The 27475-nt window shown below is 45.4% G+C and overlaps 1 protein-coding gene and 1 long non-coding RNA gene across 2 annotated transcripts in view; both read right to left on the bottom strand.

Annotated features, from left to right (window-relative positions):
• The window catches only part of LOC144697371 (uncharacterized), a 423816-nt gene that overhangs the window by 168383 nt on the left and 227958 nt on the right, over nucleotides 1-27475 (bottom strand). The window lies entirely within an intron of this gene.
• LOC144697865 (uncharacterized) lies at nucleotides 1998-15353 on the bottom strand. The gene is made up of 2 exons (XM_078569835.1): nucleotides 14394-15353; nucleotides 1998-3254 (listed from the first exon to the last, which is right to left on the bottom strand). The coding sequence occupies exons 1-2, from the start codon at nucleotides 15255-15257 to the stop codon at nucleotides 2559-2561; spliced, it is 1560 nt and encodes a 519-aa protein (XP_078425961.1). The 5' UTR covers nucleotides 15258-15353; the 3' UTR covers nucleotides 1998-2558.

Here is a 27475-nt window from a genome sequence, read left to right as displayed (position 1 = left end):
ATTTACAAGTCTCATCTACATTTTTCTGACTTTCACAGGAATGTACCTGGATACTAGATTGATCTATTGTATTGAACTATACCCAGGGTGAATTATTCCAATTCCCATTTGGTGGTGCGATTTTCTCTATCTTTTATTTTAAGTGGGACATCCCATTAATTACTATTCTATCTTATTCAGGAGCCCTGGAGTAACTTTACTGTCCAATAATCTGGTGTTTTTGCATCAGAGACAGATGTGCTAATTTCGAGGTGACTTCTATCTCCCCTTCTCGACCACGACGTCTTGGTAGATAACAAATGAGATAAAGCCAAATCTTGAAAAGGCAAAGTCTTTAGTTCAATATGTAACCACAATGTCAGTTGAAAGGGTCAATAGCTGAAGTCACTGGGTGTCTGGAGTTGCTAGTCCGGGTACCTGGTTCACTGCAGCAACCAGCCAATCTGTTCCTAATTCACACGGCCTCTATCATTGCCTCTAGCTGCTGCTCAACATGGTCAGGACTCAGTTGTACAGGAGCAGAGAGAAAGCAGGGCTCACCATTACTGTCAGCCTCCACATGGCACCTTTTGTGACAGTGATGGACATAGTGGCCCAGGCGGTTATGATTATAACAATGCACCGAGGCATCCCTTCCTGGCAACGAGTTCCTGGATAGTCCAGGTTTCTGGTTGGGCTATGGGCCTTTGATGGCCACTACCTTCACCTTCCTGGGTGCTCGGGTCCATGGATCTGATCCCAGATTATATGGGGATGGGGGAGCAACTCATCCTAGGGTGTTGTTTAAGTGTTACAAATGACCAATGCACTACAGACTAACAGCTGGAGCCCTTTCTGAAGAGTGCATGTTAAGCACTCAGGTTTACTTTTTACGACTCCCCCAAGAATTCTCTTATAAGACACATCAAACTTAAAGTTATTGACTTCTATCAGGACCACCCATAAATATGCCACAGTCCTCTGGAGAATTCTCTTCAACTCCAGCTATTCTCAGAGGTAAAACTTTCATTGACCATCTCTTGACTGTGGATGCCTCAGTCCCTTGTCCTGATAAGCTAATCTGCTTGTTGCTTTCTTTACCGCAAATCTCTGTGAGGATCACTGTAGATTCTCCCACTAGCTTTAAACTATGAGACCTTCCGGCTTCTATTCCCTCACAAAATTCAAACTGAGATGAAGTCTTACCTGCATTCCACATGATGAATCATTAAGTTAGTTTTTTTTTAAACTCTGTTTACAGCAAAGGTCTATTTAACTGTCATTTCCTTTGGCTATCTACTCTCGGTGCGCTACAAACCACATAAGGTCCAAACTGCAACTAACTTTGCAAACACCCAGATAAACTGAAACCAGAGAATCACCCAACTCCATGACAACATAGCCTTTTCTGGGATGTTCTGAAACTGACCTTTATGTTAATTATCCCTCATATACAATTTCTTCTTTGATCTGATGAAGTAAATGAGTTTTCAGTTCCAGGCTTTACTGAAGGCTTTTAAACTAATCTATCTGTAACCCCTAAAACAAAAACATCTCACTTGACTGCCCTGGTTCTTGCAAGAATTACTGACATCATGTGTCCAGCTCTTTAGCTGAGTAAGTTCACCTGCTGCTTTATGATCTTACCTTTCCAGCTGTTAAACTCTTAAGTCAACATGGCCCCCCATTTTTTAAGCGTAATAGAGTCCAAGCTTGCTTGAATTCAATTTATGCCATTTTCTACAGTTAAGACTTTAGTTCCAAGAACCAAAAGCTATGCTCTAAAACACATGAATCATAAACTAGATATCTGCGACAACAGACAGTTTATGTAGAGTTCATGAGATCCAATTGTATCAGGTTTGAAATATCTTTTTAAGGGCCTGTGCTAGAGACATGTCCTTGGCAGAGATCACAGACCTGTCCTTTGTTTGTTTGTTACCCAGCACGCTACTGTGGAAGCTTTCTTCATAAGAGAGAGTGAGCAATTTCTACAATATTCCATAAATTTCTTAAGATTTTATACATTTATTAGATGGCAATTTCTTACAGTCTGGTATTTGGATTGGGCTTGTCTCCATTCCTGTGCTGAGGGGATTTCTGTGCCAGACAGGACAGGTAACATTTAGGGTCTCTCGATTCTCCAATTCCCAGTCCTCTTCTCTATGGTGGATAATGGAGGTGTCACTGTGAGTAATGTGCAAGTCAGTAAGAATTGTCAGCAAGGATTAATCAGCACTTTCTGAATGGAGATGTTAATCAGTGGAACCTTCCAGACACTGATTTGTACAGTTCGTACCAAAGATCAATTTCGGGTTGAAGTAAAAGTTCATGATCTTTTTGTGAACTAATTTCTGATGAGAATTCCTAAATTATGGAGAAAGATCAGAGACAGTGGTTCTTAACGGGACACTGCAGCCCCAATAACACAATTAGTTATAGATCCAGAATATTAAACTGCAGTCCAGTTTCAGGGATTATTAACATCAGCAGAAACAAACCCCAACTGTCAGAATGAACATGGTTCAGTCCTGGTTGTGATTAACAGCAGCAATAACAGCAGAATCCAACCCCTGCAGTCACTTGCGAACTCGCTGGTGTTTAAGCAATTGGGATGAATCAATGAATCCCTTCCCACACTCGGAGCAGGTAAACGGTCTCTCCCCAGTGTGAACTCGTTCGTGTCTCAGCAGTTGGCATGATTCAGTGAATCCCTTCCCACACATGGAGCAGGTGAACGGCCTCTCCCCAGTGTGAACTCGCTGGTGTACAATGAGACTGCCTGAATGCCTGAAGCTCTTTCCACAGTCAGTGCAGCTGAATGGTTTCTCCCCAGTGTGAACTCGCTGATGTTTCAGCAGGGTGGACGAAAGCCTAAAGTTCATTCCACAGGAAGTGCAGCTGAACGGTTTCACCTCAGTGTGAACTCGCTGGTGTGACACTAGGTTAGATGAATTGATGAATCCCTTCCCACACACGGAGCAGGTGAATGGCCTCTCCCCGGTGTGAACTCGCCGGTGTAAAGCTAGGTTGTATGACTGAATGAATCCTTTCCCACACACTGAACAGGTGAATGGCCTCTCCCCAGTGTGAACTCGCTGGTGTAATGCTAGGTTAGATGACTGAGTGAATTCCTTCCCACACACGGAGCAGGTGAACGGTCTCTCCCCAGTGTGGATGCGTCGATGAGTTTCCAGCTTGGAAGGGTAAGTGAATGCCTTTCCACACTCCCCACATTTCCACGGTTTCTCCGTGGTGTCAGTGTCCTCATGTCTCTCCAGGTTGGACAATCAATTGAAGCCTCGTCCATACAGAACACGTGTACAATTTCTCCCCGCTGTGAATGGTGTGATGTCTTTCAGGCTGTGTAACTGGTTAAGGTTCTTTCCACAGTCAGTGCACTGGAACACCCTCACTCAGGTGTGTGTGTGTCTCGGTGCTTTACCAGTCACACTAATGTTTGAAATCTTTTCCCACAGACAGATCAAACATTTCTCCTTCCACAGTCAAAGGCCAATGATATTCAGTTCGATGAATCAAATGACTCTGTCAGATCTTGATGTGATGTTTGGTTTGAGTTTTCCATCCACAAATCCTCTCCTTTTAATATCCTGTAAAAGGGGTTTACAAAAGTCATCACTGTAAGTCCAAGACAAAAACTCAGAACAGCCAATTCTAATTTCTATAGAACATTTTTCCTCTCATGTTCTCCCAAAGCCACAGATCTCCATCCCACACAGTCTCCCTCCTCCCTGTGCTGAAATCCGAATAAAGTGTTAGATAATCCTTTCCATATCCTTTCAACAAATTTGTACAACTAGAGATAACAATATGTTTAATAACTCACTTCATTCATGACTTAGAACAAAACATTAATCTGAAAAACCCTGACCGACCACACAGAATAGCAGGCATTAACCTTGTGTCCAGAACTTACTGCATAGAGATTTAATGAGCAATCGTGAGGTCTCTCCAAACCTCCCTGGGTTTCCTTCCTTCTTTCCCTCCCTCACTAACTAAGTTAAAACTGGTATCAGTCTCAGGGCCCATTCTGGCTCCTGGTTCTCTCCCTGCTGACTACTTAACTCCAGTTATATATTGAGAAGATTGAAGTCACTGTTTTTGGTCCCTGCTCCAACTTCCATTTCCCACTGACCAACTCCATCCCTCTCCCTGGCAATACTCTGAGATTAAGCCAGTTCTGTTCACAACTTTGGTGTCACATTTGATCCCGAGATGAATTTCTGATCTCGTATCTGTGCCATCACTAAGGCTGCCCATTTCCAAGTCTGTAACTGCCCGACCTGTCTCAGCATATCTGCTGCTGAAACACTCATCCGCACCTTCGTGACCTCCGGACTCAACTGTTCCAATTCACTCCTGGCTGATCTCCCACATTGTACCTCTGTAAACTTGAGGCCATCCAAAAGTCTGCTGCCCGAGTCTGAACTCGCAGAAAGTCCCATTCCCCTATCACCCCTGTGGAATGCACCCCTGACTTGCATTGGCTCCCAGTCAAGCAATGCCTTGATTTTAAAATGCTCAACGTTGTATTTGAATCCGTCCATGACCTCGTCCCTCCCTATCTCTATAATCTCCTCCAGTCGCACAGCCCTCTGAGATATCTGACCCGCTCTAATTCTGACCTCTTGTACATTCCCTATTATAATCGCTCCAACTCTGGTCACCGTGTCTTGTTCCCTCAGCCCCAAGCTCTGGAATTCCCTCCCGACATCTCTCTGTCTCCACCTCACTTTCCTCCTTTAAGCCGGTTTTTAAAACCTACCTCTTTGACCAAGCTTTTGGTCACCTGCCCTCATATCTCCTCATGTGTCTCGGTGTCACACTTTGTTTTATAATTTTCCTGTGAAATGCACTGGGATGGTTTCTGATGCTAAAGGCTCTATATAAATAGAAGTTGTTGTTGTTGTTGACTGTAACCCTGACCCCCTGATTTACAACAACCCATTGATTTCACAACAAACTCTCTCTCTGATTTTTTACCTCCTGCTGGTTTGCGGCTTCTATAAAGATGCCGGCCGTTAACTCAGGCCTGTCGCCGGGAGAAGCCGCAGCTGTTTCCCCCGCTCGATACAAACACGGGACCAGAAGCTTCTTATTCGGGTTTGGGGCCGACAGGCCTCACTTCAGCTACAGCATCAGCACTGCGCATGCTTCAACTCACAAAGCCCGGTGATTGATGGCAGTTCCGGACCAATAGGAAGAAGGGGTGGGACAGGAGGACCGAGCGGCAGCGACAGGTCCTCCAATCAATCGGAGTGAATGAGGGGCGGGGCTAATCACGGATCTATCTCATTGGCTAAAACTCAGCATCATTATGAAAGCTGATTTGTCATAAATTCCAGCCGGAAACTGGACTTTTTCTTCGTGGTGACAGGCCCGGGGCCAGCGGGCTCACTGGCCGCCACTTTGCGAGTGGGAGTCAGGGAGGCCTCCTCGGTGACAGGCCCGGGTTACCTGGGCAACCGGCCGCCGCCATCTTGTGCTGAGGGTTTTCCATCCGGGTCTTTAGTGAAGGAATGGACAATGAGCTGCAGTCAGTTTGAAAACTGTTCAGAGGAAGGTCTGAAATCAGATTTACATCCAGATACCTGTAAGGACAATAAAGTTTACATCAATTATGTGTTTTAAATGAAATCAGAATGCTGGAAATACTCAGTTCTGAAGAAGAATCATTTTGGATTGGAAATGTTAAATCAGTTTCTCTCTCTTCACAGAAGCTGCCAAACCTGCTGAGGATTTCCAGAACTTTCTGTTTTTATCTCAGATTTCCAACATTCACAGTATTTTATTAAAATTATGTTTTTCTAAAAATTTGTTGCATGACTAGTTAAGAGTAAAATAATTTCTACCATTTAAATGTACAAATAATTTATTATTTATATTTATTTGTGTAATTGAGACTCGGCTGTTCAAGAACAAAGTCAGAAATCACCACAGAAAATATAGTGGAAATCTGGAATTCTGTTGAGATTTCATCAATTTTTAAAAAATTGATTAATGGGATGTGGGTGTCACTGGCTGGGCCAGCATTTATTGCCCATCCCTAGTTGCCCTCGAGAAGGTGGTGCTGAGCTGCCTTCTTGGAACCACTGCAGTCCATGTGGTGTAGGTACACCCACAGTGCTGTTAGGGAGAGAGTTCCAGGATTTTGACTCAGCGACAGTGAAGGAACAGCGATGTATTTCCAAGTCAGGATGGTGAGTGGCTTGGAGGGGAATTTCCAGGTGATGGTGTTCCCATCTATCTGCTGTCCTTGTCCTGCTTGATCATAGCGGCCATGAGTTTGGAAGGTGCTGCTGAAGGAGCCTTGGTGAGTTCCTGCAGTGCATCTTGTGGATGGTACACATTGCTGCCATAGTTCATTGGTGGTGGAGGGAGTGAATAAAGCCAGCTGCTTTGTCCTGGATGGTGTCAAGCTTCTTGAGTGTTGTGGGAGCTGCACTCATCCAGGCAAGTGGGGAGTATTCCATCACACTCCTGACTTGTGCCTAGTAGATGATGGACAGACTTTGGAGAGTGGGGAAGTAACTTACTCACCTTAGGGTTCCTAGCCTCTGACCTACTCTTGTAGCCACACTTTTTATATGGATAGTCGAATTCAGTTTCTGTCAATGGTAACCCCCAGAATATTAATAGTGGGGAATTTAGTGATGGTAATGCCATTGAATGTCAAGGCTTGATGGTTCGATTATCTCCTGTTAGAGATGGTCATTGCCTGGCACTTCTGTGACGCAAATGTTATGTGCCATATGTCAGCCCAAGCCTGGATATTGTCCAGGTCTTGCTGCCTTTGGACATGGACTACTTCAGTATCTGAGGAGTTGCGAATGGTGCTGAACATTGTTCAATCATCAACAAACATCCCCACCTCTGACCTCATGATGGAAAGACGGTCATTGATGAAGCAACTGAACATGGTTGGGCCTAGGCCACTATCCTGAAGAACTCCTGCGGTGATGTCCTGGAACTGAGATGATGGACCTCCAACAATCTCAGTCATCTTCCTTTGTGCTAGGTATTGAAAAACTGAGATTGCTGGATGTTTATAAGGCAAGGATATTAACGGTTATGGCATCAATGCAGTTTAGATTTAACATACAGATAAAGCATCTGCATCCTGGAGCTCAATGTCTGAGGCTGGATTGATTCTGTTTTTGTTTTGAAGGCGGTGTAGGTTTCCTGTCTGTTCTTTAGATTATCTCCATGCTTGAGGGTAATTTGCTGAAGGTGAGATACTAGGAAGAAAATGGAGAAGAGGGTTGGTGCAATGACACAGCCTTGTCTGATCCCAGTCTTCACTGAGATAGGGTCTGTGGTGGCTCCGTTGATGAGGATCACGACTTTCATGTCATCGTGGAGTAGGTGGAGGATGGTGACAAAGTTCTGAGGGTAGCTGAATTTGAGGAGAATACTGCATAAAACTTCATGTTTAACAGCATAAAAGGCTTTTGTGAGGTTGAAAAAGGGCAAGTACAGTGGTTGGTGCTGTTCCTTGGATTTTTCTTGGGTTTGCCGACCAATAAAGATTATGCCTGCGGTGCCTCTCAATAGGAGAAAACTACACTGTGAATCTGGAAGGAGATTTTTAGCCACTAAGAGGAGGTGATTGAGGAGGATCCTTGTAATGATTTTCCTTGTAGGAGGCAGCAGGGAGACTCCCCTATAATTACCGCAATCAGACTTGTCCCTCTCCTTTAATATAGTCACAGAGATCCCCCGGCGTGCATCCCTCTTCCCAGTGAGGAATACTAGATTGTCCAGCCAAGAGCGTAACTTCGCCATGTTTCAGAATTTTAGCCGGGATTCCATCCGCTCCAGATCTTGTTGTTTTTCAGCTGTCAGATGGCTTTTTCACTTTCACTCTGGACCGTGTTAGCACCGAGGCTGAGCCGGACGGACTATTGAGCAATGAAGTTGAAGACATTGAAGTCAAAGACAGAGTCTTGGTTGAGGAGTTCTCCATAATGTTCTCTCCAGTAAGTACTGACCACCTCCCTATCCTTGAAGAGGTTCCCTCCATGCTTGGCTCTTGGTGGGGTTGGCCCTTGAGTGCTTGGGTCATAGATGGTCTTGACAGCGCTGATGAAACCACGCATGTCGTTGGTGTCCGTGAGTTGTTGGCTCTCCTGCGCACTTTCTACCCACCGTTTGTTATCTGTTTTGTGGGTTTTAAAACTTTCCCCTGTCAACCGTGAGATCCAGGAAAATGTGGATTGTTTTCCATATCTTGGCAGCTTCTTTTTGACAGAGGCAGACATAGACGATTAAATACATCGTCACCTCTAATATTCCAGCTCAGACTTTGGCTGAATGAGGAGATGAGTATGTGAGGATGAAGATCTCAAATTCGAGACAGGTCATGGTTTACTGGGCAGCAGTGATCCCCAAACTCCTAAAGGCTTCAGAGACTTGGACAACCTAGAGCAGGCACCTCAGAGTACTGGAGCAGTCCCACCAGCAGATTTGGAGGATCACAAGATCCTCCAAATCTGGTGGCAAGAAAGGTGGTCAGCCAGCAGTGTCCTCTCCCAAGCCAACGTGCTCAGCATTGAGGTGCTAACCACTCAAAACCAGCTCCGCTGTGCAGGACATGTCGTTCGTGTGCCTGACATCAGGCTCCCGAATCAACTGCTTTTCTCAGAACTGAGTCACATCAGGAGACTCCCAGGAGAATAAAGGAAACACTTAGGATTGTCCTTAAAACATCCCCAGAGAGACCAAACATCCCCGCAGTCTCATAGGATTGTGACAACCAAAAGGTTTATTTGTGAAGGCACCGATCACATTGAAAGACTTCATCGAGAGTATGCAGGGGCAAGGTTAAGGCATCAGAGAGCACACAACCGACCAACACCTCTATCCAACCCTGCCCATATGTGACACAGTCTGCTGAATGCGCCTTGGACATATCTCTAAACCCAGTGAACGAGAATGAAAGCAAATCATACTCAATCCTGAGGGACTGCTTAAGAAAGGGAGTCAGGATGAATCGGAGGGGTGGGGCTTCCTCGGCGATAGACTCAGATCACCCAGGCAACCGGCCAGCATCTTGGGAGAGGCATTTTCAGCCGGCAGGGTGCATACGTGACCATCTTGATGAGGAAACAGAGTGGGCAGAGCTTCAGGGTTTCAGTGACCAGGAGAGAAATGATTGACTGATTCATTTTACTCTGCACACAGGGGTTGGAGTACTGAACCTAGTCAGAGTAGAGAGAGGGAGAAAACTGTGAGTGGAAGAAAGAAATGGCGAGTTGGGTTTGGATTTCAGCCCAGAGAGCGGGGAAGATTGTGTGGGACGGGGATTTACAGCTTTAGGGAAAATTGTTCCATAGAAACTAGAATTGTCTGTTCTGAATTTCAGTCGTCTTCTTACAGTGACTCCATTTTCAAGCATTAGAACTGGAGTATTTACAGACAGGAAACTCCAAACCTTCAAGATTTAACAGAGTCACTCGATTCATCAGGACCTGAATTCCATCGGACTTCGAATGTGGAAAGAGAAAAGCTTGTTTACTCTGTCTGCAGGATGATTCCAAACATCAGTGTGACTGGAAAAGCGCTGGTGTGAGTGCCCCAGGGAACTGAATGTGGAAAGAGCTTTAATCAGTTACACAGCCTGAAAAACATCGCATCGTTCACAGTGGGGAGAAACCATACATATGTTCTGTGTGTGGACAAGGCTTTACTGATCATTCAACCTGGAGAGACACAAGGATACCCGCACCACGGAGAAATCGTGGAAATGTGGGGACTGTGGGAAGTGCTTCAGATCCCTGTCTGTGCTGGAAATCTATCGACGCAGTCACACCGGGGAGAGGCCTTTCACCTGCTCCATATGTGGGAAGGGATTCACTCAGTTATCCAGCTTACATACCCACCAGCGAATTCACACTGGGGAGAGACCATTTAAATGCCCAGATTGCGGGATGTGTTTTAAAAATTCCGGGGAACTGAGGTCCCATCAACGTGTTCACACTGACGAGAGACCGTTCATGTGCTCTCACTGCGGAACTGGGTTCAGGCGATCATCTCAACTCACTGCGCACCAGCAAGTTCATACTGGGGAGAGACCGTTCATTTGCTCTGAGTGTGGGAAGGGATTTGCTCGGTCATTCACACTGCTGATATATCAGCGCACTCACACTGGGGAGAAGCCATACACCTGCTCCAAGTGTGGGAAGGGATTCCGTGTGTCAACCACCCTGCTGACCCACCAGCGATTTCACACCGGGGAGAGGCCGTTCACCTGCCCCGAGTGTGGAAAGAGATTCATTTGGTCATCTCTTGCACAGACACCGACGCACTCATTGTGGGGAGAGGCCGTTTACCTGCTCTGTGTGTGGGAAGGGATTCACTCAGTCATCCCACCTGCGGAGACACCAGCAAGTTCACAAGTGACTGCAGGGGTTGGATTCTGCTGTTTCAGCTGCTGTTAATCACATCCGGGGCTGAACGTGTGGTTTAATCCTGAGGTGTGTGAGAAATGTGTCCCAGCCGCTCTCTCCCATGGTTCAGAGCTCCTGGACACGGAACAGAAGGCTTCTTTACAACTGTACTTAGAATCAGGAAGAACAACGGTGAATGTTGGAAACGTGCTGTCAAACCAGAGATTGGTGTAAAACTGTGATCTGTTCCTGAGTGAAAGTGAAACAGCAGGTTTAAGTTTCCAGTGAGTATGGTACGAGGATTCAATATGTTTGTGTGACATTCCTGAATCTACCAACGCAATGCAATAACAACAATAGGTTGCATTTATATAGAACCTTTAACAAAGTAAAACACGTCAAGGTGCTTCACAGATGATCAAAAACTTGATCAAAGAGGTAGATTCTAAGAAGTATTTTAAAGAAGGGGGGAGAGAGAGGGGTTTAGGGAGGGAATTCCAGAGCTCGGGACCTCGGGAGCTGAAAGCACGGCCCCCAGTGGTGGAGTGATGTAGGTGGGGGAGTGAGGCAGGGTCACAATTGGAGGAGCATACGGAGCTCAGAGGGCCGTAGGGCTGGAGGAGGTTCCAGAGACTGTCTGTCATGGAGAGAGTGGCTGCCTCCATGGAGATTCAAGCACAGCTCTGAAATGAATCCAAGCAGGTCATGACCACGGTCATGCAGGAGATGTCAGCTGCCTTAAACAGGATGACTGTATCTGTGACCTTACAACACGTCACTGATTTCCACCAAGCTGGTATGCAGCAGAGTGGGAGGAATGATGTGATGCTGGTTCAGGAGACGGACGATGGAGAAAGGAAACCTGGAACTGAGAACTCCAATCAAAATTCTCAATCCTCATGCAATACCCCACCTACCCCCAGGCAGTAGCCTACACACTGCCCTCTCTCCCACCAGCTGAATCTGCCCCTGCACAGATACAGGTGGATCAGTCTTTGCTGGGACCCTGAGGGGCTCTGAAATCCGGAGGGTGGAGACCACAAGCCTCTCGGCAGAGAGAGCAGGGATGTGAGCAGCCTGTCTCTCCCTCTGCTGAAACCACACAGGATGTACCATGTAGAAGCAATAGGAAGGGTCTGGGCCAGAAATTGTAATTTACCAAGGGTGTGCACAGGGGCATTTTACAAAATATTAAGTTTCCTTTTTCAATAATGACACAGAAAATGTGTTGATTGGAACGATTTCCAGTTCTTGTCCATTCTGACATCCCGAGGGCCAGCTCACCCTCTCACTGGGTTCATGCTGAATGTCAATCTGGGCTGGGAGCCAATGGGTGAATGAGTGGGTGAAAGAATGTTCAGTGAACAGGGAGTGGGAGGGGGGGTTGGTGTTGCTGGTGGGAAGTGTTCATCCTGAAACAGCGATCATTCATTGATCACTTTGAAATGATTGACCTGCTGTGTATTTCCCCATTTTTGTTCTTTTAGTTTTCCAGGATTTATATATTTGTTTTCTTTTTATTAAAACATTCTTGTTGTAACACTGAAATCCAGAGGATTTTAAATCTGTTAAAGTCAATCCCCATCGAGTACACAGGAGGACTCAACTGATCCTAACTTTTTCTGTTTTCGATAAACAAAAAGATCTTATAAGATGTCCATATGGGGAATTGTTTTTCTCTGAGACCAGGGACGGTCAAACTATGTCCCAAAGTTCAGATCTGGGCCTTGAGCCTGGGCTATCGGACCCACATACAAGGAGCATCATGTCCTTCGCCCCCGATTTTAGTCACTCCGCCATTGGTGGCTGTGTCTTCAGCTGCCTGAACCCTAAGCTCTGGAATTTCCTCCCTAAACCTCTCCACCTTTCTACTTCACTTTCCTCCTTTAAGACACTCATAACCGACCTCTTTGACCAAGCTTTTGGTCATCTGGCCTAATATGTCCTTCTGCTCATGTGAAACTCCATGGGACATTTTATCATGTTAAAAGCTCGATATAAATATGATGTTGCAGTTGTTGTTGTAGCTCAGTCAGACCCAATCACTTGCTGAGTGAGTGAGGCTATATAAATGTAACTCAGACAGACACAGCTGAACAGACCTGGGGAGAAGGAAGCTCTAAACTAATCACTGGACTCCCTGATCTCCACAAATGGGAAAAGGTGATTCTGTCCAAACATTTGAAAATACATTCATCAAAGATGGTTTGTGTTGTGAGCTGCATTATTTGGTAGAATTAGAGTGAAGGAGTGAGATTGATCCACAGCCTGAGTCACCAGTTTAAGGACAGGAGGAGAGAGAATCTGGAGAAGAGAAAAGAATAAGTAGGTGACTGGACACTGAATCTGGAACAATGAGCAGAGAGGGAGAGGAGTGTGTGGGTCAGAGATTTATAGATTTAGTGGAATGAGAGGGAAAATGTTCCATCGATGCTAAAATTGTCTATTCTGAATTTCTATCCTGGACTGACAGTGATGATTTTTGTAAACTCTGTTTACAGGATATTAGAAGGGGAGGATTTGCAGACAAGAAACTCGAACCAAATATCTCAACAAGATCTTATGGAATCACTGAATTCATGTAAGATCAGCCTCTGATTATTGCAGGAGAAATGTTTGTTCTGTCTGTGGGAAAAGATTTAAATCATCAACGTGACTGGAAAATCATCAGGATACACACACCCGAGTCGGAAGCTCATCTCGAGGTCAAATATGACATCAAATGTCCAAAAAGTCCAGTTTAGTCTCAGACAGTTAGCAGGGAGAGGAATGGAGTTAGTAGCTAGGGAATGAAAACAATGACTTCAGTCTTCCCAATGTTTAATTGGAGGAAAATTCTGCACATCCACCACTGGATATCAGACAAACAGTCTGATAATGTAACAAAAGTGGAGAGCTTGAGAGAGGTGGTGGTGAGGTAGAGCTGGGAGCTGGCAGTGTACATGTGAAAACTGATGTCATTATGTGGAGCAGGTTGATGAGAAATAAGGAGGCAAAGGTGGATTTTTTGGGGACATAAGAGGTAAATGTGGGAGTGGGAAGAGAAGACATTGCAAGTGATTTGACTCTGATTAGATAAAGAATGGGACCAGGGGAGAACAGCCCTACCCAGCTAGACGACAGTGCAGAGGTGATGGAGCAGCATGATATGGTTAAGCTTGTCAAAGGCTGCAGACGGGTCGAGAAGGGAGAGTTTATCTTTGTCACAGTCACATAGGATGTCATTTCTGACTTTGATAAGAGCTGGTTCAGTACTGAGGCAGGGGCAAAAACCTGATTGGAGGGATTCAAACATGTAGTTCAGAGGATCACGGACACAGATTCGGGAAATGACAAACTATTCTTGGAGTGTGGAGAGGAAAGGGAGGGTCGAGATGAGGCAGTAGTTTGCAAGGATGATGGAGTCAAGCGTTTGTGTTTTGAGGAGGGGGTGATGATGGCAGATTTGAAGGAGAGAGGAACAGTACCTGAAGAGAGAGAAAACTTAATGTCAGTGAACATGGGAAGTTGGGCAATCAGCACTTTAGTGAGCATAAGATCGTTGGAGCAGGAGCTGGGTCTCAGGGATAAGATGAGCCCTGAGAGGGCAGGAGGGGAGCTGGGAGAGAAACTGGAGAAAGGTGTGGATTCAGGGTTAGGCCAATGGGGAACTTGAGAGACAGTTTGGCCCAGTGTGTTTGTGGAAGGGAGGGAAGCAGCAGAGGCAGCTAATCAGATTGTCTCAATCTTAGAGACAAAGAAGCTCCATGAGCTCCTTACACTTGTTGTTGGAGGTGAGGATGGAGAGGAGAGGGAGAGCCCTTCAAAAGGTGTTAACTTGTGTTGGAGATATTAAAAAGACTCAACACACTGCGTGTTTAAAAAACTGATTTATTTGACTTTTATCCAGAATATTAACTCCTATAACTGGACTGGAGTTCATTAACATCAGCAGAAACAGACCCCAATGACCCTGGTTCAGTCCTGGATGTGATTAACAGCAAAATCCAATCACTGTAGTTACTCATGAACTCGCTGGTGTGTCAGCAGGTGGGATGACTGAGTGAATCTCTTCCCACACACACAGCAGGTAAATGGCCTCTCGCCAGTGTGAACTCGCTGATGTCTCAGTAGGTGGGATGACTGAGTGAACCCCTTCCCACACACAGAGCAGGTGAATGGCCTCTCCCCAGTGTGAACCCGCTGGTGTCTCAGCAGTTTGGATGAAAGAGCAAATCTCTTCTCACATTCGGAGCAGGGGAATGGCTTCTCCCCAATGTGAACTCGCTGATGTGTCAACAGGTGGGATGACTGAGTAAATCTCTTCCCACAATCAGAGCAGGTGAAAGGTTTCTCTCCAATGTGAATGCGCTGGTGTTCCATGAGTACAGATGAGTTCCTGAACCCAGTCCCACAGTGAGAGCACCTGAACGGTCTCTCATCAGTGTGAACACGTTGATGGGATATCAGTTCCCAGGAACTTTTATAGCACTTCCCACAGTCTTGGCATTTAAAAGATCTCTCATCAATATGAACTCGCTGGTGTTTCAGCAGGTTGGATGAGTGAGTGAATCCTTTACCACACTTAGAGCAAGTGAACAGCCTCTCCCCAGTGTGAACTCGCTGGTGCGTCAGCAGGTTGGATGATTGAGCGAATTCCTTCCCACATACAGAGCAGGTGAACGGTCTCTCCCCAGTGTGAGTGCGCCGATGAGTTTCCAGCACAGATGGGTGATTGAATCCCTTCCCACAGTCCCCACATTTCCATGGTTTCTCCCTGTTGTGACTGCATTTATGTTTTGACAGGTCAGATGATCGGCTGAAGCCTTGTCCACACACAGAACACATGTACAGTTTCTCTCCACCGTGAATGGTGGTTTTTCCTGCCATGTTCAAAATACGACAATGATATTCAGGTTCCGATAAATTCGGTGACTCTGTCAGATCCTGATGTGATGTTTGGTTTCCCAACTGCAAATCCTCCCCTTCTAATACCCTGTGAAATTGATTTAAAACAGATAAAAGGGAGTGAGGGAGAACCCAGAGAAGCACAAAAGCAGGTTGTGAAATTGAGCTAAATGAATCTGGTAATTTGTGGGGCCGGCACTAGGAAAAAATTACCATGAAAACTGCCGGGTTGTCGTAAAAACCCAAATTGCTCACTAATGTCCTTCAGGGAAGGGAACCGACCACCCGGTCTGGGCCTACACAAGACCTTAGCCTTTATGGGAGGATAGAACAAGGGAGAGAAAAAGAGAGAAGGATGGTTGGTGGGAGAGGCAAGGGGTGAAGGAGAGAGATTTTATATGTCTGCAATGCAACAAGAACTTTGACAGAACAGCCAAACCTCTCAACCCCCATCACCTAGAAGGACCAAGGTAGCAGGTGTATATGAAAACCATCATCTTCAAGTTCCTCGCCAAGTCACACACCGTCCTGACTTGTCTGACATCCAGTACTGGATGATCAGAAATTTCTTCCACTTAAGTATTGGGAAGACTGAAGCTGTTGTCTTCAGTCCCTTCTACAAACTCCACTGCCTGGTCACCAACTCCATCCATCTCCCTGGCAACAATCTGAGGCTGAACCAGACTGTTCACACCCATGGCAAAATATTTCACATCAAAATGAGCTTTCAAACACATATCCACATCATCACCATTGTCGTATTTTTCCACCTCATTAACATCGTCCAACTCCAACCTAGTCTCAGCTCATCTGCTGCTGAAACCCTCAACCATTGCTTTGTTTTCTCTAGACTTAACTCTCCTTACGCATTCCTGGCCAACCACACACAGTCAACCTCCCTGTGATCTTGAGATCGTCCAAAACTCTGCTGTCCATATACTTACTACTCCAAGTCTTGTTCACCCATCGCCCCTGTGCTCACTGAATTACAAAAGCTCCTGGTTTATAACACACCTGTGAAACACCTTGAAAAGGTCAAATACATGAAAACCACTTTACAAATCCAAACTGCTGTTGTTGATTTGGGCATTTATCACTGTTCCTCAATCATCACTGGGTGAATAACCTGTAACTCCTTATCTAACAGCATTGTGAGAGCATCTTCACCACACGGACTACAGTGGTTCAAGGAGGTCAAACATCATCTTCTCCACAGGTAACTGGGGATGGGTAATATCTACTGCTGGTCTTGTTAGTGAAGGGCAGGGGAGTGGGTTCGATGACTTGATGAAAAAGGACCTACTTGAGGCCAGGAACTAACTTCTACAATCAATGCCTACCCTGAAACAAACTGGCTCTTAACTGGTCCAACTGTGTTTCTAGACTCGCTTCTCTGAGCGACGCTTGCAATAAAATAATAGCAAAATACTGCAGGTGCTGGAAATCCAAAATAAAAAGAGGGAATGCTGGAAATAGCAGGTCAGGTAGTATCTGCGGGGAGAGAAAGAGAGTTAACATTTGAGGGTGTGCAGGATGAATTATGGGGAATAAAAATGGTGCAGGATTTGATGGTCAATATAAGCACAGAAGTGGAAGAGAAATGAGCGATAGTGCAGGAAAAACATTTCCTGACTATTAAAGATAACTGTGGGAAGATAAAGCTGGGAAGCCAGCAGCACCTGGTCGGGGATTGGGCAGCGGTGCAAACCTCATTTTGAGACAGCCGGCAGAAGTAACAGAAAAATACTAAACATAGTTCAAATGCATCCATTATTAAAGACAGAGGAACTTAAACAATAGGAGAGAGGTGATCAGGGAGGGCAGAGCAATGGATTTAGATCCACAGCAAAGGAGCTGAACAGCCTCAGAGCCATGGAACCTCTCACAGCACACAACTTAAGCCCAAATATGTAGACAACTGGTTAAAAATACTCACCTCCAAAACAATTCCACCGCTTTCAATTTGAAAATCTCCTGCTGGAGCCTGCAACTGGAAAGATATCAGAAGCACTGGAGTCAGAGAAAAATCTCCCAGTTGAGGAAATACCTGGGGAGCGGGGTGATGTCACTGAGCAATTGTCAGTGTGTGATGACATCACAGACACAAACACAGAACATCTGGGTCTGTGCAAACCAGTGATCACCACACATTATTAAGGATGTGAGGGTCCTTGAGAGGGTGCAGGGATCTACCAGAATGTTTCCAGGGATGAGGCATTATAGTTGCAATGTTGTATTTTAGTTCCAATCAGCAGCAGCAGAATTGTACTCGAACACAATCTGTAACCTCATGCCCCGGGATATCCCCCACTCTACCATTACCATCAAGCCAGGGGATCAACCCTGGTTCAATGAAGAGTGCAGGAGGGCATGCCAGGAGCAGCACCAGGCATACCTTAAAATGATGTGTCAGCCTGGTGAAGCTATAGCACAGGAGGACTGCTTGCGTGCCAAACAGCATAAGCAGCAAGTAATAGACAGGGCTAAACGATCCCACAACCAATGGATAAGATCTAAGCTCTGCAGTCCTGCCACATCCAGTCATGAATGGTGGTGGACAATTAAACAACTCACTAGAGGAGAAGGCTCCACAAACATCCCCATTCTCAATGATGGAGGAGCCCAGCACATCAGTGCAAAACATAAGGCTGAAGCATTTGCTACAATCTTCAGCCAGAAGTGCAGAGTGGACCATCCATCTCAGCCTCCTCCGGAGGTCCCCAACATCACAGATACCTGTCTTCAGCCAATTTGATTTACTCCACGTGATATCAATAAATGGCTGAAAGCACTGGATACTGCAAAGGCTATGGGCCCTGACAATATTCCGGCAATAGTACTAAAGACTTGTGCTCCAGAACTTGCTGCGCCCCTAGCCAAGCTGTTCCAGTACAGCTACAGCACTGGCATCTACCCGGCTATGTGGAAAATTGCCCAGGTATGACCTGTACACAAAAAGCAGGACAAATCCAACCCAGCCAATTACCGCCCCATCAGTCTACTCTCGATCATCAGTAAAGTAATGGAAGGGGTCATCAAAAGTGCAGTTAAGTGGCACTTGCTTAGCAATAAATAACCAGCTCACTGATGCCCAGTTTGCGTTCCGTCAGGGGCACTCAGTTCCTGATCTCATTACAGCCTTGGTTCAAACATGGACAAAAGACCTGAACACCCGAGGTGAAGTGAGAGTGACTGCCCTTGACATCGAGGCAGCATTTGACAGTGTGGCATCAAGGAGGCCGGGCAAAACTGGAGTCAATGGGAATCAGGGGGAAAACTCTCCACTGGTTGGAGTCATACCTAGCACAAAGGAAGATGGTAATGGTTGTTGGAGGTCAGTCATCTCAGCTCCAGGACATCACTGCAGGAGTTCCTCAGGGTAGTGTCCTCGGCCCAATCATCTTCAGCTGCTTCACCAACAACCTTCCTTCCAACATAAGCTCAGAAGTAGGGATGTTCGCTGATGATTACACGATGTTCAGCACCATTCGTGACTCCTCAGATACTGAAGCAGTCCATGTCCAAAGTGCAACAAGACCTGGACAATATCCAGGCTTGGGCTAGCAAGTGGCAAGTAACATTCGCACCACACAAGTGTCAGGCAATGACAATCTCCAACAAGAGAGAATCCAACCATTGCCCCTTGATGTTCAATTGCATTACCATCACTGAATCCCCCCACTATCAACATCTTGGGGGTTACCATTGACCAGAAACTGAACTGGACCAGCCACATAAACACTGTGGCTACAAGAGCAGGTCAGAGGCTAGGAATAGTGTGATGAGTAACCCACCTCCAGACTCCCCAAAGCCTGTCCACCATCAACAAGGCACGAGTCAGGAGTGTGATGGAATACTCCCACTTGCCTGGATGAGTGCAGCTCCCACAACACTCAATGAAACTTGACACCATCCAGGACAAAGCAGTCCGCTTGATTGGCACCACATCCACAAACATTCACACCCTCGACCACCACGCACAGTAGCAGCAGTGTGTACCATCTACAAGATGCACTGCAGGAATTCACCACGGCTCCTTCAACAGCACCTTCCAAACCCATGACCACTATCATCTAGAAGGACAAAGGCAGCAGATAGATGGGAACACCACCAAGAAGTTCCTCTCCAAGGCACTCATCATCCTGATCTGGAAATATATCGCCATTCCTTCACTGTCGCTGGGTCAAAATCCTGGAACTCCCTTCCTAACAGCACTGTGGGTGTACCCACACCACGTGGACTGCAGCGGTTCAAGAAGGCAGCTCACCACCACCTTCTCAAGGGCAGCTAGGGATGAGTAATAAATGCTGGCCCAGCCAGCGAAGCCCACATCCCATGAATGAATAATATAATGTTGGGTTGGAGAAACTGGGGTTGTTCTCCTTGGAACAAAGGAGATTAAGGGGAGATTTGATAGAGGTGTACAAGCTTGTGGTAGGTTTAATAAGGTAAGTAAAGAAAAGCTGTCCCCATTGGGTGATTGTAAAAGGATTATGGGACACAAATTTAAGATTTTGGGCAAGATCTACAGGGAGGATGTGAGAAAGAAATTTTCCACAGAAAGTGGTAATGACCTGGAATTCAATTCTTACACTCAGAGGCCGATAAAATCCAGGTCCTTATGAATTGAATCATGCTGTCAGGTGTTGCTGTGATGTTTGGTTTGAGTGCCTTGTCTGCAAACCCTCTTCTAACCCCATGTTAAAGGAGCTTCCAAAATCCATCCTTGTCAGTCCAGGATAGAAATTCACAACACTGTCTCCTCCTGCTGACAGGGACAGGGATGACCGCGCATGCGCTCTGCTGCCCATTAACCCTTGCCGTTGACAGTCCCTCGATTCGAGGATGACGTCTACTCAGGGTAATGAGTTTCCGCTGTGGGTCTTCATGTGACTGAACAGACCCACAGATCATTGAATACATGGGGCAGAATGTGCCATGAGGAGGTTGGATCAGGAGAGCAGGATTTGCTTCCTTTACTTTCCTTCTCTGACCTTTCTCTGCCTCATCAGTAATACAATTAGGACTCAAAGGTTAATGCAGCTTGATGGACAAGTTGTCACTATTCTGAACAATGGGTAACAAGCTCCTGGACACCCTGGTCCACTCCTCCATCACCCCCTACTCCTCAACCCCCACCTTTGGCACCTCCCCATGCCCACACAGAAGATGCAACACCTGCCCCTTCAATTCCTCTCTCCTCATCGTCCAAGGGCCCAAACACTCCTTTCAAGTGAAGCAGCATTTCATTTGCATTTCCCCTAACTTAGTCTACTGCATTCGTTGCTCCCAATGTGGTCTCCTCTACATTGGAGAGACCAAACGCAAACTGGGCGACCGCTTTGCAGAACACCTGCGGTCTGTCCGCAAGAAAGACCCAAACCTCCCTGTCGCTTGCCATTTTAACACTCCACCCTGCTCTCTTGCCCACATGTCTGTCCTTGGCTTGCTGCATTGTTCCAGTGAAGCCCAACGCAAACTGGAGGAACAGCACCTCATCTTCCGACTAGGCACTTTACAGCCTTCCAGGCTGAATATTGAATTCAACAACTTTAGATCTTAAACTCCCTCCCCCCATCCCCACCCCGTTTCTTCCCCCTCCCTTTTGTTTTTTTCAATAATTGATATAGATTTTTCTTTTCCCACCTATTTCCATTATTTTTAAATCTACAACTAATACCTTGTCAGTCTTTCCACCCCGCCCCCACGAGAGCTGTACCTTGAGTGTCCTGCCATCCATTCTTAATTAGCACTTTTCTTAGATAATATCACCACCTTCAACACCTCTTTGATACTTTTGTCTGTGACATCTTTTGATTATCTGCTCCTATCACTGCTTGCATGTCCCTAAAACCACCCCACCCTCAACTTCTCTCTCCCCCTGCCCCCCACCTCAAACCAGCTTATATTTCACCCCTCTCCTAACTATACTCAGTTCTGTTGAAAGGTCATGTGGACTCGAAACGTCGACTCTTTTCTTCTCCACCGAAGCTGCCAGACCTGCTGAGTTTTTCCAGGTAATTCTGTTTTTGTTTTGGATTTCCAGCATCCACAGTAGTTTTTTGTTTTTATGTCATTACAAACATCGCTCCTACAAAGATGGCGGCCACGCATGCGCCTTAATGCACATTATCCCAATAAAGACGGCGGCAATTAATTGGCGCCGAAAACTAAGAGCTGCGGTCCCACTTGGCGCAAACCGGGGAACGGTAATGTCTTTTTCGGGTTTGTAACTTCCATAACATGTTTACGAAGCTTCCCCGCCCGAGCCATTACTCCCTCCCCTCCGCCATCTTACCTGTTGTGGATCCAACAAGAAACTTAACCCAATCACCATTACCCGCATTGCGCATGCTTCAGTCACAGCCCGGCCCCGCCCCTCATTCACTCCGATTGGTGGGATGACCAGCCTCACACGCTCGGTCCTTCAGTCCCGCCCCCTATTCCTATTGGTCTTGAGCTGCCGTCAAGACCGGGGCTTTGTGACGGTTTCAAACGCTGAGAGCGGCCACAGACTCAGCCTGACTTGCTGATTCTTGGCAGCATTTTCTGTTTGGGAATTAGAGCTAGAGATGGATGGTCAGTTCCCCTCTGTCCGGGGGGGATTCACACTCATTTCCCCAGTGCAGTGAGTTTAGCTTCATGTCGAACAGGGAGACAGTTACTGTTGTCTCATTCTTTAAAAGCTCCTTCTTCATCTTTAACCAGGTAACGATAAGTGAGGGAAAACTGATCACCCTGACCCAAAAACAAGATACTGTAGATGGTGGAAATCCGAGTTCAAAACAGAAAATGTTGGAAACACTCAGCAAATCAAACAGCATCGATGCAGGGATAAAAATAACTTCAATTTCTTCTAGGCACGGTCCTATCCACATCAATGTGGTTGACATTTCACTATCCTCTGACTTGGCCTCGTAAGTCACTCAGTTGTATTAAACCACACTTCGTGGTTCGAAAAGGTCCATTCCCACCTTCTCAGGACTGCTACAGATGCATGCCCATATTCTGAGGGCAGATTTAAAATTTTATTTTCCATGCTGACTAACAGATCTTACATAGCATTGCTCATGGTAAGTCTGTTTTATAATGCAGAAACAATAAACCATATTATACCAAATATCCTGCTACTGATGGGAACTGTGAGCAAGCTGGCTGAGTTCATGAAGGATGGAGATTCTTGTAAATAAGAACGTTAGGAGGTTAAATACCATTTGGCAATTAATGCCAATTCAGAGGTACTGCTGAGTAAATTTCTCAGAAATCGGCAGGAAATACAGCTAACTTCTTTTTCTTGTTTGTTTGTGACCAAGATTTGCACATGCAACACCTGAAGTGACACCTGAAGTGTGCCGTATCTGTCACAAACCGTTATATGCACTGTAGAGCTCCTGTTGTGTTGGGAGAAGAAATTGTGTAGTAGGCAACATGGAACTCAGTCAAGAATTTGTTTTTGTGTTTTGTTGAGAAGGGAATTATGTTTGGAGAGGCACAGGATTGTAAGGATGGGGATTATTATAATAGATCAGGAAGCACCTTTTTGCCAAATGAGACGGACTTAAAAGTTTTACTGCAATGTATTTTATGTTGTCGAGGAGTAGTTTAGCATCGAATCTGAACTGATTTGGGGGCATTCAAAGCTAGAGTCTATGATGCAGAGACTGCAAAACCATATTGCCTTCCTTCTCCTTAGACTTGCATACAATCTATGTATTTCATTCATATTAAACCACGAATCCATCGACAAACTACTTCCGCATTCCAAGTCAATTTCTCTGTTGCTTCCCTATTCTGAAAATAAATAATTCCTCTCCATCCACCACTATAATCCAGCATTAGCTGTGGCAATTATCTTCGGTTTTATCATTAATTAACTTTTTTATTGTGTAATTGCCATACATAGTTGGTCTGCAATCAAACTACTTGGATGGAAGCTTCCTGAGGTTGCAGTAACTCAGCCACACGTTACAACTAGGTCTCAAGTTCGATGCCCAATTGACTCTGCGTTGGACCACTCAGTACCTTTGCTGTTGTCAGCCTTGGACTAAGCAAGTGACATTCAGCCAGTATTAACGTTTATTATTGCTATCCAAAGACACTTGCTGGAAGGAGGACAGGATCAGGATTAACTGTGATATGCTGAATGCTTCAGTCACTTTCTTACTGGTATGCCGTACCTATGGCTTTCTTTCACCTCTGATCTATGGGGAGGGAAACTGAGTGAACATTTCATTTTGGCGACCCTTTATCCAAACTAGAAAAATTTAGTGATTTAATAGTTCACCAGAAAGTACAGAGTTGGAGAAAAGAGAGGCGGAGAGGAGAAAAGAACTAACAGTGTTGTGATAGGATGGAAGACTGGAGTGATTAAATGACAAAGGGGATGATGGTGAAAGACAAAATTGGCTTATAATGAGACAATAAAGAAACTAATGGGACAAGTGAAGAAACAAAGAACAGCCCCCCAGAGGAGGGATAAATGGTAACAGCAGAACCATTACCAGCACTTACTGTCTGAAAAAATGGGAGCAGTGGTTATGATCTGAAATTGTTGAAATGAATGTTGAGTCTGGAAGAGTGTAAAGTGCCTATTCAAAGATGAAGTGTTATTCCCTGGGTTTCCTTTGAGGTTCATTGGAACAGTGCAGGAGGCCAAAAACAGAGGTCAGACTGGGAGTGGGATGGAGAATAAAAATAGTAAATGACTGGAACTCAAGATCACATTCGTACTAAGTGGTGATGTTCCACAAATAAGTCACCCAATCTGGATTTAGTCGTTTCGGTGTAGAGGAGATCACACCGTGAGCATTGAAACTGTGATAATAAATAGCAGGAAGTACAAATAAATCCCTGTGTCACCTGGAGAATGTGTTGAGGCCCTGGAATCTAGGAAGGGAGGAAGTGAAAGTGCGGGCGATGCACCTGCTGTGTTTGTATGGAAATGATTCACAGTGATGTTCATAAGCACACAAGAAATAGTACAGCGGTAGACCAAATGGCTCTTTGAGTCTGCTCCACTATTAAATGATCTTCCATCTCAACTCCACTTTCCAGTCCTATTCCCAAATCCATTGATTCCTCGAGCATCCAAATCTTCATGGATTTGCATCTTGAATACAGTCAAGACAGAGAGTCATAGATTCAATTCATTTTAATCTGGAAAATGCACAGTGAAGGCCCACATTAATTGCAAGTTGCCCCTATCCCTGCTCAGCAATCATATGAACTGAACTGGATCTGACCTAGTGTTACCATGCTGAAATCCTGTATTTCTCTGACACGTTATTCTTAATGTCATAATTGATGGATTATATGTGAAACAGCCCACTGTTTCACTGGAAAGGGAAGAGACAACTTTGTAGATGCTCCATATGTTACAGACTGGCTCGTTAGATCTGCTCATCCTTCTCATCTGATATTCAGCTAATGGAAAATGCCTGAAATACTGCAACATACAGACATTTGGGGAGAATGATGAGTTTGAGGCTCAGATTATTTTAGGTCACCATATTATAAGATGTATTTTGAATTCTCTAACTGACAGGTTATACTGATCAAGAAAGGGTGAACAGACTGGATACGATTTCTTTAGAAAAAGGAATGAGGGGTGACTCGATCGGGGAATTTAAGATTTCAGAAGTGTTTTTTACAGGGTAGACAACTGGAAGATTTTCCGCTTGTGCAAGAATGAAAATAAATATAACTTACTTAGTAATAAATCTAATATGCAGTTCAGGAGAAACCTCCTTAACCAGAGATAAAAACATAAAATGCTTGAAATATCTGGCAGCATCTGGGGATTGAGAAACAATTAATGTTTCAGGTCTGTGCAATGATGTAGTGCAGCTCTGATAAAAGGTCATAGACGTGAAATGTAAAATAAGTCTCCCTCTTCACGGACACTATCAGATCTCCTGACTATTTTCAGCTATTTTGTTGTTAATTCAGATTTCCAGAATGTGCAGTATTTTCCTTTTCATTAACCGAAGCATATTAAGAATGTGGAGCTTATTACCAGATGGTTTTAAGGTCCCCATCTGAGCTGGAAACTGAGCTGGAAAATCTAACCACAAAAAAAGATCGTTCACCTGCTTAATGTGGAAATGGATTCACTCAGTTATCCAATTTACTGATACAACAGCTCAATCACACTGGCGGATAACCATTCAGATGCTTCACCTGTGCAAAGGGATTTACTCCATTTTCACACCTGTTAACACTCAAGCTTTAAAGGTTCGAAGGATTTGATCCACAACCAGCGCATTCTTATTGGCGAGGAGCAGTTTAACTGTTCTGTTTAAGGGAAAAAAATCACGTTCACCCCTCCTGCTGAGACTCCAGTGAGTTCACATCTGACAGTAGGGATTAGTTGTACTGTTAATCGCATCCAGGACAGAAATAAAGCAGAAGGTCTATGCACTTTGCTTGCTCAATTGATTTAATAATTTCATATCCTGGCACTGTGACTCCAATCGAAATCGGATCACAAAGCATAATTTTCGATTGAACAGTACCGCCTTTCAATGGCGGGGTGTTTACCCAGCATTCTCCGCGGGAAGACTGTGTCCTATCCAGACGACAGGAGCTTGTTGCGCAGGCGTACTGCTGGGCTGTAACCGGAGCATGCGCAGTGCGGTATCTGACTGGGACATGCGCAGTGCGGATTGTGCCTGGAGTTCGGCGGAGCAGGGAGGAAATTCGGGTGCTGTTGAGTCATGGAGACGCTGGGTGGGTGGAGAGGATTAGAGCCAGTGGAATGGGCTGGGAGGCTTCATAAGCACTTGGTGGAGGTCAGGGTGACTAGAAGCCGATCGATCCGGCGTTTACGTGGGGCGAGAGCTCGTGAGCTACTCTCGGTCACAGGCCCAAGTGACCGACCACCAGCCTTATTGGGGGCGATGTGCAGGAGAGCGCATGCGTGATCGCCATCTTGATAGGGGCAATGGGCAGGAGGGCGCATGCGCGGTCATCCTGTCCTTGTCAGCAGGAGGAGAGAATGTTCATTTCTATCCTGGACTGACATGAATGGATTTTGGAAACTCCTTTTACAGGGGGTTAGAAGGGTAGGATTTACACACAGCAAACACAAACTAAGAGAAATGTTTGTCTCTTCCCAATTCCTGTCCTGGACTGACAGTGATGCTTTTGGTAAATATACAGGTTACTGGAAGTGGAGGATTGACAGACGGGAAACTCAAACTGAACACCACATCAAGAGCTGACAGAGTGGTTCGATTCATCAGGATCTGAATGTCATTGGCCTTTGAATCTAGACGGAAAAAGGTTTGTCTGCTCTGTCTGTGAGAGATTTCAGGTATCAGTGTGACTGGAAAAGCACCGAGATACACAAACCCTGGTTAGACTACACCTGGAGAACTGTGTTCAGTAATGGGCAACAAAACTTAGGAAGGACAGAATGGTCTTGGAGGGAGTGTAGCACAGATTTACCTGAGAGATATCTGAACTCCAAGGATTAGATTAGAAGGCAAGATTCCACAAAAGTCACAGAGTCATTATGGCACAGAGGAGGCCATTGAGTTCATGCCAGCCCTCGAGAGCAATCCAGTCAGTTATTACCCTACTCTATCTCATATTCTTGAAAGTTTATTTCCCTTAAGTGCCTATGAAATTTCCTTTTGAAATCACTCATCACGTCCATTTCCACCCGCCTCATCGGCTGCAAGTTTTGGGTCATTACCACTCACTGTACAAAAACATTCTTCATCACATCTTCCATACCTTTTATCCTAAACTTTAAACCTGTGTCCCCCTAGTCCTTGTATGATAAGCTAATGGAACAGCCTTTCTTTGTCCACTTTATCTAAACCTGTCATAATCTTGTACACCTCTATCAATCTCCCCTCAGCCTCCTTCACTGGAACCATTCTGGTAAATCTTCTCTGCACCTTCTCAAGGACCTTCACATTCTTCCTAAAGTGAGGTGACCAGAACTGGATGCAATTTTCGAATTGTGGCCTAACCAGAGCTTTATAAAGACTCAGCATAACTTCCTGTTTTTGTTCTCAATACCACAATTTATGTAGCTCAAGATCCAATCTGCTGTGCTAACTTCTCTGTTAATACATCCTGTCACCTTCAGAGATCAAAGCACATGAAGCCCCAGGTCCCTCTGTCCATGCACACTCTTTAGAGCTGTGCCATGAATTATATCTTCCCCCTCCCTATTCCTCCTGCTAAAA

Source organism: Cetorhinus maximus, chromosome 23 (genome assembly GCF_964194155.1).
Source record: "Cetorhinus maximus chromosome 23, sCetMax3.hap1.1, whole genome shotgun sequence".
Classification (NCBI taxonomy): domain Eukaryota; kingdom Metazoa; phylum Chordata; class Chondrichthyes; order Lamniformes; family Cetorhinidae; genus Cetorhinus; species Cetorhinus maximus.
Note: the sequence above shows the minus strand (reverse complement) of the source record. Positions and strands in the feature narration are given on the sequence as shown.

Bases quoted from the DNA above. Each gene is read 5' to 3' on its own strand.
- LOC144697865 (XM_078569835.1), bottom strand. From the start codon at position 15,257: ATGGCAGGAAAAACCACCATTCACGGTGGAGAGAAACTGTACATGTGT. The intron at 3,255-14,393 runs GAGTAACTACAG...TCCAACCTGGAG, and splicing joins TGACACACCAGCGAGTTCAT to AGACATGAGGACACTGACAC.